We start from the raw sequence: 13,231 nt of genomic DNA on the forward strand, positions 1-13,231 counted from the left end.
AGTAGAGTCAGGCTATGTGGATGTGGGTTATCAGGTGAATGTGTGAGGGACGGGTGTGGCAAATGCTCCTGAGGGGCAGGCTGCCTCCCTTAGGGAGGGAAATCCGTCTCACCCACGCTAGTAGGAATTCTGTCTTCCCCTCTTTGGGGCAAATTTCCCTGGCTAAGCCCAGCTCTGCTCATTGAATCCCAGAGCTGCCTGTACTTGTGGCATGCCGAAGGGTTTCAGGCCTGGTCTGAGGTTCCAGAGCAACGAGTGGCCAAGGCCGGCGGCTTGCCTCAGCGTCGGGCTGCTGTGTGCTGGTGGTGGCAACTGCGTCTGCTGCCAGGGCAAATAGAGGAACTTCACTGAACTTGAGCTTGATGTGGCATCTTTAGGAAGCTGCAGTTATGGCTATGGGAAAGAAATTACTGAAATAACTTTGTTTAGCTTGTCCTCCTTGCTCTGCTATAATTTCTGCGTCAGAAGGTACCTGTTTGATCTCCCTTCCTCCTACAGGCACTGCAGAAATCAGTGCTAATATATTAAAGCTGTGAGGTTTCGTAGTCTGTGGCAACTTTTTTCTTTTTGCAGTAAGATACATAAAATAATTCTGCTGGGCAGATTGACCCGTCACGATGGTCTTTTATTTGAAAGATGCAACCTGAAGCCCTTGTTCCTAGGGGAACGGTGTGTCTTTTTGTCCAAAGGCAAGGTAGCCGCTTGCTGCTGCTTCTTTAGCCTGGTACTTTGAAGATGCTTTGTCATTTCAGTTCTGTTTTTTGTTTTTGTCTTATGAAAGATTAGATCTGTTTTGACTTTGAATTGTTTGTCAAGGGGGCAGTATCTAATGATTACTGTGATAATTCTGAATGCATTTAAGTATCTCATTTTCTTATATGGTAAAACATTTTTGCACAGCTGTTTAGAATAAATAATGCATTTTGCAAGTCTACCTTGATATTCCTTGATATTACAATTACTAGTCTTCTGCTACACCACTTGTTGGGAAATATTGATTATTGATGTTGGAGGTAGGCTGATCAGTTTTAAGGCTTGCTTGGCTATGGGAGCATTGGTTTATATCAAAGTCCACTTCAGAATGGCTGAGAGGGGGGAAAAAAATCTGTCCTGTCAAGGGAACCATGAAAGGTGATATGTGGGGGCAACATTTTAATAAGTGTTTTGTTCTGATTCTGTGTATTTGTCCCATTATTTGAGATATCTTAAATTGATTCCTGTGAGCTGACTGGTTCACAAGGCGGGGGGTAGAAGCAGGACTGGTGGGGAATCTGAGTGCAGCCTTGAGTCTTTGTTACCTACAGAAGGTGAGGGGGGGGGGGAACAGCCTCTCAACAGTGACAGGGACTTTCTGTGCTAGAGGTGCAAGTGCACTGCAGAGAAGAGAATGGAAAATTTGATTCGACGTGTTTCCCCAAATAATTGGATTTTTTTCTTCTGTTGCCAGAGTAAGTTAAATATTGTTTATTTCTAGTAAGACTAAAATAAGGTAAAATAAATCAAGACAAATGATCAGTCACCATACATTACAGCCAGGAAAGAAGTTATAGTTACAAAACTGTATCTCCTTATTATTCAACTTGAGATAACATCTTACAGAAGTTTGAAAGTATCCATTTAGATACATTATTTTTAGTGCACTCTGTTTGAATGTTTCTTTTCTTACCCTTTCTCTCTCATTGCTAGGTTGTGACTAGACTTATTCACTTGCTGGGTGAGAAGATTCTTGGCAGTCTTCAGCAGGGAGGTAAGACTCATTCCTGGACTATTCCCACCCATTCTGGTGCTTCCTTGGAACTAGATTTACATCATTAAATTTGGAAACAGAAAGTGCATTCTTGACAAGATATTTTGTTTCTAAATATTTTAGCTGTTGTCACAGCTAATTCATTATATATAAATACTTTTTTTTTTGTGGAGAATGGCTGAAGAAGTATGGAAGTGGAATGACTTGCAAATGAGAGAAAAATACTGCATATATGCAGTGAAACTTTCTTAAAATTTCTTGCAAAAGAGGAGCTCAAAGGGAGCACTGGAAATAACTGCTATAACAGACTTGAATCAGATAGTCATGCTGAGTGGCATCTGCACATTGACTGACTTAGTATGTCTGTGTTTGCATTATTTCAATGAATTGTCTGAGAGCAAATGATTTGTTATGCATTGTTTTGTAGGCTTTGTGTTTGTGGCAGAGGCAAAGCAAAGTGTATTTACTAATTGAAGTGAGTAGGAGGAAATTTTCCATACAGGTTGTTGTTCTTGAGCAGTTTTTTAAAGAAAACAGATGTGTGTTAACTACCAATAGTTTTGTGGGGTTCTCTGCTGCTCTGTTTTTTGTTTGTTTTAATACAAAAATTCTATGCTATTATTTTTATTGGTGTTTTTACAATATTTCAGAGAGATTGAAATTAAGTAGTTAACTCGCATGTTTTGGAGAGTGAATGGTGAAGTCCACACTTTTATTGAAGTCTGCTCTTTACTGTTTGGGTACACAGTCAGTTTTGTCGGAATCTCTGGTGATAATTGAACTTAAACTTTTGTGCATGCTGAAATGCTTTTGTGGCCTAGGGCAGAATCTGCACTGCTTAGGAATTAGGACGATATGTGATAGGCAGAAGACAGGAGGAAAACTAGTCAATCAGAGCATAGCTATTGAAGTTCTGAGGAAAGAAGGTCTGATGGAGATGAAAGAGTGGAACTGTGACATGTAACTTGTTTGAACCTGTAAATATCTTCTTGAAGATCACCTAAAAGAGAGGAAAAACTATTTAATGATCTGTAGAGAGCTATTTTAGAAGACTTGAAATGAATAATTCCACTGTTGAATACATCTGAAAAAGATTTATCTGGTGTTTCTTTTAGTCCGACAGTATACTACTGATCTTGCATATATACTTTGAATGAGTTCTTGTATCAATTACAGTATATCAAGTACTTCTATGTGTCCATATCAAGAATTTATCTTCATGGTACATGTTGCACCTTTGGATGAAGTAAGATGAGTAGGATGTTAAGCTTCATACCATCTAAGTTAATATTATACACTTGCAGCTGAGTTGGTAGGTGCTAACAGCAAAGTGAGGTTGTCTGAGAAGGCTTAAGGAGGAAAAGAAATAGTATAAAAATAAAAAAGAACAGTTTGTAGAACACACTCAACATTATTCTTTTCCTGAGCTAAATGATCTGGGAAGATCTCAATCTTACATGTTACATGCATCACACACTTCTGTCAAAAGTGCTTTTCTCTGCCCATAGTCTTTTTCTTTACTCAGTTTACTGTAATATATTGCAGATACTTCCACAGTTGTTTTGTAGCTATTTTAGAGATTCCATATTTTATTTTAATACTCCTAGATACCTATCTGTAAAGATCCACATTTTCCCATCTTGGAGAATAGTGAAAATAGGTGTAGATACATGTTTCCTGTAGGAACCTTTTTGAAAACAGGTATTTACTTCCTTGATCAGGAATACCATAAAAAATGAATGTTTATTTTGGGAATATTTCAATACTGACAACAGATTCTGGGGTTTTGTTATTTCATTTAATTCCTCTTGAGAGGTAAATTGATGTCTATCTCAAAGCTGTGGCTGTTCACAGTCATTATGAATGCCTTTTTGTCTTTTTCCTAACGGGTCAAGTAAATGCACATTGTATTTTTACCTGTTCTCATCATCCAGATATTTTTAGCTTTGCCTAACTTTACCCACATGCGATGTCACCAGCAAAAAATGATGGAAATCAATCTTTCTCCTGTTGTAAGTGAAATATGTCTTTCCTTCTTTGTGAAATGGAGAATTATTATTCTTATTTTTTTCCTTTCAAACAGGTCATCCTCTTGGGTTACACAGCTCGAGTAGCAAGTGGGATGCCGGAAATCCTGCCAGCAATCTCTCTACAGTAGCAATTATGCCAGTGTCTGAAGAGGTGCCACTTACTGCTTTTACTCTGGAGCTCAAGCATGCTCTCAGTGCTGTGGGTAAGAAGTGTTTACATGTTACTGCATCATGGAAAATAAATGCCTCTTTTTAGAGGTATAGCCAGGTACTTGTCAATTAGTTAAAGTGGGATTTGTGCTGCATTCAGAGGGGTAGCAGCACAGCCGTGCTCAAGATCAGACCCTTTGAAATCTCTTGCTGCATTTGATTTGCTCTTTTCCTGTCCCTAACATTTAATATTAGTAGATGACTTACGACTCAGAAATATTAGCTGATTTGTCTGGCCTGTTTATTTTAATACTCCTAGATACCTATCTGTAAAGATCCACATTTTCCCATCTTGGAGAATAGTGAAAATAGGTGTAGATACATGTTTCCTGTAGGAACCTTTTTGAAAACAGGTATTTACTTCCTTGATCAGGAATACCATAAAAAATGAATGTTTATTTTGGGAATATTTCAATACTGACAACAGATTCTGGGGTTTTGTTATTTCATTTAATTCCTCTTGAGAGGTAAATTGATGTCTATCTCAAAGCTGTGGCTGTTCAAAAGCTGTTTGGCCTGTCTGGCCAAATCCACCACCCATATACTGTCCCTTTTGAGAGCCCAATTCCCTCTCTCAAGTGTGAGAGCCCTTCAGACTTTTTAATTGTATGTCTTGATCCAGCAAAGGATTTCTGATGCAGTTTTCTTTTGCAGAGGTAGGTTGTGAGTAGCAAGTCTAACATTTGATAGGGGAGCCTTGTGTAGGAGACCCACCTAGGTTGGTACTAGAATTCTAAACAGTTCTGAATTATGCCTTCCCATACTGGCTTGTGTTACCTTGTTTGTTGCCAGCTTGTCTGTCTTGTACTCACAAAACCATATATTCAATTCACAATTGATTCATTAATTGCTACATCCGTTGGTGAAGTTGTATGTGCAAGTTTCAGGTGCTTACAAAACCAAGTATTCAATTCACACGTCAGTTCCAACTCTCTAGTACAGTTTGACATTTTTCTGAACATCCTCTTTTTATCCTTATACACTGTCACGGATCTTGAGTAAATCTCCTGTAGTTCTTTGAATTGTTACTCTTCTGTCTCACAGCTTAGTATTTTGAAAAGTACAGGTCACGAGATGCTTGAGGTATAACCACTTACATTTATTGGTTATTTACTTTCTTGACCTCAAATATATCTAAAGCTGGCACTTACTATTCTGTTTAAAAATCTAGGTAAGCAGGCAAAGGAAAATGTTGTTGATGCTTGAACTCTTTCACCTTTTGAGATATAAATTTGTATGCAGATGATGGTGTAGATGTGTTACAGTGAATACTAATTTGTGGGTGTTTAAAGATTCCTTTTATTTTGAGGTGGCAAAAAAAATAAGTTTGTAACAGAACACAGATTTCAGCCATAGCTATATTGCTAATGGGTACTTATAATGGATTGTTGCCAGCCTGTTTTGATGGGTGACAGCACTAGGAGCCTGTAAATAAAACAAACAAATCTTAAGTACGTAAGAGGACTATTCAGAATAAAAATAACCGTTCTAGTTGAAAGCAACTAGAATGTAACAAACTAGGGGTTTTGTTTTGATCGCTTGGCCTTTTCTTGTGCACCCTTTTTCTTTTCTGCATCTAAACTGACGTCTGTGTAGTACTTGGCAGCTATAGATGGTACTATACAACCTTGGCATCTGAAGTTCTTGCCAAAATGGAGCAGACGGCTGCAGTGGGAAGAGGAAAGTGTTGTGTGAAAACACAGCTAGCCATATGGTTCCAAACACAGCTGGTAGACCAAGCTCTCTAGCCTTGATAGCCTCTGTTCATCAGGTCAGCCTATTGTTTATTCAGCCCCACAACTCTTGGAAATAGAGGTTAACCTCCTGCCAATGGTTTACTGTGCGTGTTTGTATGTTGCATAGTTTTGAGGGGTTTCTTGTGCAGGCTGCATTGTGTGTTTTTTTTTTTGTTTTGTTTTGTTTTTAAGCTTTTCTGTTTTCTCCTTTATGATAAGACTATAAATCGTTTGGATGTTCTGTACTGGCTCATGACAAAGTGGTCTGGGCAAGGTGCTAGGCTTTTGGAATGAGTTTTCTTCTGACTTCTTGCATCAAAAAAAAAAAAGGCTGTAAGAGTCAGCGTCATGAACAAAATTTGAGTTTGGCTTGTGTTGATGTGCACCTGACCAGTTAGAACTGTGTGTGTTTTACATGTAGGGAAACTGAAGCACTGTGGCAGATTTTGATTAGGACCTTAGTTAACAGCTATTATCTTGAAACCCCACACCTCTGTCTGAGTGCTTACTTGCTTCTAACTTTCAAATTGTCAGATTAAGTCTTGGTTTTAGTTGTGAGCTCTGATTAGGCGTTATGCTTGACTATGGAAATGAATGATGGTGTTTAATATGCTTGAAAAAGCTATATAAAATTGTTACAAGATGTCATTTAATATTTAAGTTTGATCCATGTTGCTTCATTGCTCTGGCCTTGAAATATATTCCAGAGCAGTATAGGGTAGCCTTTGTATGTGTGAACTTTTATGGGACAAAAGCAGTTGTTTTTTTAGCTTTCTACTGCAACTTTAGAGAATTCTTTACTCTTCCAGTTAATAGTATTTTAAATAAATGTTGCAGTGATGCTTAGAATCCCCTTGCTGCAGGGTGGAGATAAGGACAGAAGAAATTAGAACAGTAATACTGAGATCATTGCAAGAGCCCTAATGAGCTGTAATCACAGGAGATGGTCAGGTATTGGTAATTTTTGGGAGGAGTCTGCCATTGTTTCAGGCTGACCTTCATCCTGGAGAGAGTGGTCTGGATGCAGACTGGGTTGAACAAAACCTGCAAAAATGAGATTAGCGGATGCTTTTCTATGCCTGGGACTGGCACCAGAAGGCTATTACCAGTGCTATGAGTTGGAGCTGGTTTCAGCTAAATCTGTTTAACTGTTTTGGGTTTTTTGTTTGTTTAATTTTAACTGCTTCCATCTTATTAAAGGAGTCTAATAATAATAACAAACAGAGTATCTAAATCCAATAGCAGAGGATTTGTGACAGCATTAATTAATATATACCATCTTCAGGAAAGGAAAAATAATTCAGAAAAAATAAGGTGGGGTCTAACAGTTTGGTTATTGATTCTGTTGTGTGGGTAGAATTTATTTCTTAACGTTAAGCTTGAAGTGGGGACAGTTGCACCCAGACTGCTCTCCAGCCTGGGCTGTTGGGGCCCCAGAGCCTGCTCCTCGCAGGCTGGGCTCGCATCCTGTATGCAGGGAGCGCTGAGCACGCAGGACTGCCCACAGCTCTTTTCACACTGTTTTATCAACCGTTTTGTGGTTTCTTTGAGATCTGGTGTTTCTGTGACTTATGATAATTCAGATATTGTTTCCAGACTGTGTCATTGTGTCCTAATTAAATACTGAAAGACGTTCATGTTTCCATGGCATTTGTTCTGTTAAAAGCTGGGCTGGGAAGCAGTTACTTGGTATCTGATGGCAATAACTCAACATGAATCTGTCTTCATTTCAAGAAAGGTCTGAGTGTGAAATATGATCTGAGCACAGAGGAGAGCAGGGAAGTCCTGCAGAGCATGGTGAACCAGCGGCTACTTCATTGCTTCCTCACTTGGTTTGTTTTAATGCTTCATTGTCAAAGCCCTTTCTTTTAACCTTGGTCTCTGGGTCTCCAGAGAAAGAGGATGTAGAATATAAAAAGTAGGGACAGAATTTTCTCCTTCAGAACTAGAGTGAAATGGAAGTGGGCAAGTTGTGTACAGCTTTTGGTTTGGTTTGATTTGGTTTGGGTTTTGCTGGGCAGTTCCAGGTTAGGTTAACCATGTTGATGAATTCTGGTCAATGTTCCTTGGATTTATCTTACTTGTTTTCCAGTAATCCTTGTAGAGCTGAGAGCAGCCCATGTCAAAAAGCTCTTCTAAAACATACAGGTTTGGAAAAATGTATTTGCCTAACTAGTTTTTCATTCTTCCAGTGAGATCTTCTACTGAGAGCACCTAAATAGTACCACGTGGCTGTGTAAATTCTGATTTTACGTGAGAGCCCTCTGATCATATGAAACTTCAGACTGAAGGAGAGAAGGATTCAAAACCAACATATACTCCTCTCTTCTTGTTTCCGGCCCTTTTAAAAGCTATGCTCTCTTGTGGTTCCTAAAAAAACATATACTGTATTAGAAATCTCACTGAAACATTTTCACTAAAAAATATATTGGAGGTTTAGTGTGCAACTTCACCTGAATTTCCCTTCTTTACACACAAATTTAAATTTAACATTAAGTATTTTCTGTGTTGAAATGAATGTGGTGCCTGGAACCCAGCCGAGGCTGGTACTTTCTGCTGGGCAAAATCTTCTAACGCTGAGACATCAAAACCCTTTATCAGTACTGTGTCTTTGACAGATAACTTTGTAGACTTTTTGTTAGGTGCAATTTGATGAAGTCCAGGAAAGTAAGTTAGCTGTAATGAAACTTTCCACAGTGCATTTTGTACTGGGCAGTACCCTTACGTGTCAGTATTTTACCCAGGTTGAAGTGGGTTTGCAACCATGTCTAAGCATCAGTTACCATTCCTTCCTTCCTTCGTGTGTTTCCCAATTCATATTTGATCCAACTTTATTTGATTCAACTGAGGTGTATGATTTCTCTATTATTAGAGATAGAACTAGGGCATCTAAATTGCCACTCCTTCACATCTTGTGAAAGTGCTGTTATATGGAAAAGAAAAAAAAAAAAAAAAAAAGAAAGTCAGTGCCATGCTTATCTTTAGAAAGAAGGGAAGAGGTTTATGTCTCTCATGTGATGCTTACAGCTTTTTACTGGGTCAGGATTTGAGACTGGAAGCCCTGCTGAAGTGCTGCCTCAACCCTGTCATTTTCTTAAAAGATGAAATGAACTAGACCAGTGTTTTGTCAGTGTTGGTTTTTTTTTGTTTGTTTTGTGTTTTTTTTTTTCCCCCTCACTTCTCTTTCATGGGCTTGTAGTTTTGTCCAGAAAACAGATGACTTTGGAGCACCAATTTAGATGCTCCATGCGGTTTCTCAATGAATCACGATCATCTGTGCCTGGGGATTAGGCTGCTGCCAGGATTCAGACTCCCAATGAGTTGCTGACAGAAAAGTCTCTTGGGCTTTTAAAAGTCACTACCCCTGGCTTGGAAATTCATGAACTGCAAATTGCCGGAGGCTTGGAGAATGTCATTAAATTTTCTTCACTCATGCCCAGCAATCTGTTGCTGGTTGTAGTCAGAGGGACAATAGTGGGCTAGATAAATATTTAACGTTACCTCCTATCACCTTTCCTAAGCTCTTAACTTTGAGGTGTTAACCCTATGTCTAGTCCTATGGAAAGAACAGTTCCTGAAGGGTGCAGGCAGTGGTGGGAGGACGGAGGGACGCTGCCACGAAGCCAGGGGCAGCTGTAAACCACCTGCGGGGCTGATGTCAGGTGTGGAGAGAGCATCGCGTTATCTCCTGGTAACATGTTGAAGATCCAGGAGGACATCATCTCAGACGTTCCTCCTACTGGTGTGGCTGTGCGAAGGGGATATACCTGAGCCATTTTTATTACTTCATTGTTCTCATCAGTTTATTTTAAATAACTATTTTGGTCATTCTATTTTATGCACTTGAGAACGCATATGTTGATGTTGTGATCACGTTAATGGAGGGTTATTTAATGGCTGATTAATTGGGAGCTTGCTAGGAATCGGCCGTGCAGAGCAGATGGTTGTTGCTGCCGAAGCAAAGCAGTCGGTTTGGCTGGAGGCATCCCCACGTCCTGTGCTGGCTGCGAGCGATGGGCCGCATGTCGGCGTCCCGCACCGCTGCTGCGGGGTGCTGGGCAGGCCCCCGAGCTCACAGCTGTGTCTGTACGCACCGGGTGGGAACCAGGCAGCCCCTTCCCAACCAAACAAGCGAGGCGGGTGGATGTGATCTCTTGGTGCCTCTTCAGGGCTCGGTAGAGGTCCCATTCAAGAGTGGTGTCTGTGGGTGAGGTAACTCATCCTGGCTGATGTCGAGGTGCATCCGAGCTCTACAGAGTCTTTTTGCTGTGTAGGAGAGGCGTTTGGTTGGCTGGCTCACAGTGCTAAATGGCTTCCTCCTGGGGCAGGTGCCCCCAGTGCCTCAGACCAGTGTGGTGGAGTCTGAGCTCCTTTGACCTTCTTAGATCCGTGACCGGGTGCAGGGAGGTTAATGGCAAATGCGAAGGTGGAGCACTCTGTTCTCTCCTTATCGTTAGTCTCTCTTATTGGACACTTTTATGGCATTCCTCAGCTCATTTTACATTCCTGGCTGTTAGTCCTTGCCTGCTAAACTTCCACCACAGTCATAAAACTTAGTAAGCCGCATATCCTGGCTGAATATTTGGCCCACATATCATTTCTGTTTTGCTGAGAACTTTGACATGTTAATGAACACAAATGACAACTCTGATGTTGAATGCTTTTTCAAAATTTACCTGCCCTTTATCCCTTACTGTCTTCATAGTATGCAATGTCACAAGTATTTCTTCTGGGAAACCTCTCTTAATTCCATTACTCCGTCCGGAGTTGTGCTAGTGCAACTAGCTGAACGGTGAGCCACAGCAAAGGATCAGCCAACGTTAAAATGCCGTGGTAAAAAAGTCCATGAGCAGTGGGGGCAGATCCCTGCAGACTGCTCAAACAGCACAAACGGAGGGGAGGCACAGGTGTAAGGACCGAAGGGCAGGTTAAACCACTTCTGCTGCTGAAATATTTATGATTTAATTCCCTCTATTGTAGACCTTTTACTTTCAGAGGAATCAGCTGCCATTTCTTTGTCCTACCCTGTTGGAGGATGAGGAAATGAATTTCAACTCTCAAGTCATCTTCCTTTCTGTGATTTCTTAACAGCTTTTACTTTTTATATTTTTTTAAGCTCTGCCTATGGAACATTTTTGTCTATTTTTATTTCTTCTTATCACTAGTGTAAAAAAAAAAAAAAAAAAAAGGAAAGCCTTATTTGGATGTTTGAAAATACAAGATGAAAGGTTTGAGCTTTTTCCATCTCTAACACTAAACTGTGTTAAAGCAGCATGAACCCTAGGCAGGAGGAATTGAGCATTATACGTGAAATAGATTGCCGATTGCCACTGAAGGTCAAGGTGGCTAGCTCTAGGTACTGTACTTGTGGGGTGGGTTGAACATCTAAGTGTGGAATTACAATGCTTTACCATGTTGTTCATTCATGGGTTCTTGATTTTTACTAAATACGTAAAGCCATGCTGCTTTATTACTGCCTTGAGAAACTACACATGATTAAATGTTTTGATATTTCGTACTTGGATTTCAGTTTTTATTAATTGAAGAAATGAAAGATTACATTAGGAGAACACTAATACAAAGAGATTGCTGTTTCATCTTTGGTAAACGTGAATTTCTCAATATGAGACAGATAATCTCTTTAGGTTTGAGGTTAAATCTTTACATTTTCTTTGGTTTGCTTTTTTGTATTTACCTGCAGCTATTCTGCAACCTCCACCATGCATGACGTGTTACTGCTGAAAAACAGAATTTCTAATTTAAAAAAAAAATGACTAAAGTGCCTGCAAGAAGCTACTTTTCTGAGTACTGAAATTAACTCAGACACTGCTATCACCAGATGTGTGCGTGTTTATCTCTAGTGGAAGCAGTGTGAATCAGACTGCCCTATGGATTTTGGAGTCTTGGAGGTTGGCAGTGGTATAGATTCCTGTTGCTGTAATAAATGGAAAGTACTACTAGAGAGCTTTAAGGTTTAACTGGGGAGTTGTTTCACTGCAGCATGAACAAATTATATATTTCTATAGGTCAGTGAATTAATAGCTTTTTTATTTGAAATCAGATTCCTGGGTTTTCTGTGATACGAATATTGTGTTCATGGCATGAAAATGCAGCTGCAGTAGAAACCGTTATTTTGTGTGACAGTGAGGAATGCAATAAAAGAGCTTTTAGGTTGGGACTAATGCATTCACAGCTCTGGGAATGTGGAGAATGGGAAGATGTTATTGTAGATAAGCATGAAAATTTTTGTGAAGACTTTGTGCTAACTTTCTTCATTGTCAATTCTAATCAGTGCACTTAGCTATCATGATCTTCAAAGAAAATACACAACTGCATATATGATAGTGGTATAGCTATACCACTATACACTTCATACAGTTCATAAGGAGGTGAGCGGCAGGTGTTCACATATCGAAAACTTCTTTTAGGTCCTGCTTTGCTGCTCACAAGTGATAACATCAAACAGCGACTTGGTTCTGCTGCCCTGGATAGGTACGTGCCTTCTTCATTGTTTATGGAAGAAATGTATTAAGATGGTCTTAAAGATGGTCTGTGCTGGTCTTACAAATATACAGTGTTTAAGAATAAGATCCTGTGTTTTAACATATATTATGCTACATATATGTAATCAAGCATATTTGATGATCATGGTGTTTGAGACAATAATATTTCAAGACTACTTCGTTCAAATGTGTGTTTTGCTTTTTTCCCCATAGTCACTTTCTCACTTGTGCAATTGGAAAAGCTGAATTAGTCCAAGTGGGTATCATGTACTCCCTAGGGAAGTCATGGAAGCCCTACTAAAGTTAGGCAGCACCGCACCGTCTTTTCTCTGTGCGCATATCTAATGGTATAAATAATGGAGAAATAAAAATGCATGAGCCTGGAAATGAGGGTGGATGAGATAGGTATTTTGAATTTAGATTGGACGAGCAAGAGATGAATGTTTCTGACGCCCTTCAAATTTTGTGCTTGACGTGTAAGATTTCTCTCCACTCTGGCAGGAGCTATGCCATAAAACAATTTTTGTTGTTGTTCTTTTCTGTCCCCAGTATCCATGAATATCGACTAACGAGCTGGCTGGGACAACAGGAGGATATTCACCGTATTGTACTCTACCAGTCAGACAGCACTCTTACTCCATGGACTCAACGCTGCATCAGGCAGGCTGACTGCATCTTAATAGTGGGACTGGGAGATCAGGAGCCTACTGTTGGAGAGGTGTGGAAATAACTTCTTCCCATATTAACAGTGCAGATCAAAGAAGGTTGTTTCACACAAGTGAATTTGGGGGGATTTGATACCCACTGAAGCATAGATAATGAAATGGTCATGAGAAATATGTTATAGTTACAAGAATAATTAAACGAGGATTCTCAGAGATGGCAAGCTTTATGTAAAAGTATTTCCAGATAAATTCCAAAGAATCATTTAGGTCAGTGGTAAATCAAAAACTTTAAAGCAATATGTCAGTCATGTTTCTTTGCAGGATCTCCAGATAAGCAGAT

At 39.7% G+C, this 13,231-nt stretch overlaps 1 protein-coding gene across 1 annotated transcript in view; it reads left to right on the forward strand.

The window, feature by feature from the left end:
- The window catches only part of PNPLA7 (patatin like domain 7, lysophospholipase), a 125,936-nt gene that overhangs the window by 59,372 nt on the left and 53,333 nt on the right, over positions 1–13,231 (forward strand). The window contains exons 21-24 of the mRNA XM_038188048.2: positions 1,687–1,747; positions 3,831–3,980; positions 12,152–12,215; positions 12,776–12,944. Of these exons, the coding sequence (XP_038043976.1) occupies positions 1,687–1,747; positions 3,831–3,980; positions 12,152–12,215; positions 12,776–12,944 (444 nt within the window). The remainder of the gene's footprint in view (positions 1–1,686; positions 1,748–3,830; positions 3,981–12,151; positions 12,216–12,775; positions 12,945–13,231) is intronic.

This window comes from Anas platyrhynchos, chromosome 18 (genome assembly GCF_047663525.1).
Source record: "Anas platyrhynchos isolate ZD024472 breed Pekin duck chromosome 18, IASCAAS_PekinDuck_T2T, whole genome shotgun sequence".
Taxonomy (NCBI): Eukaryota; Metazoa; Chordata; class Aves; order Anseriformes; family Anatidae; genus Anas; species Anas platyrhynchos.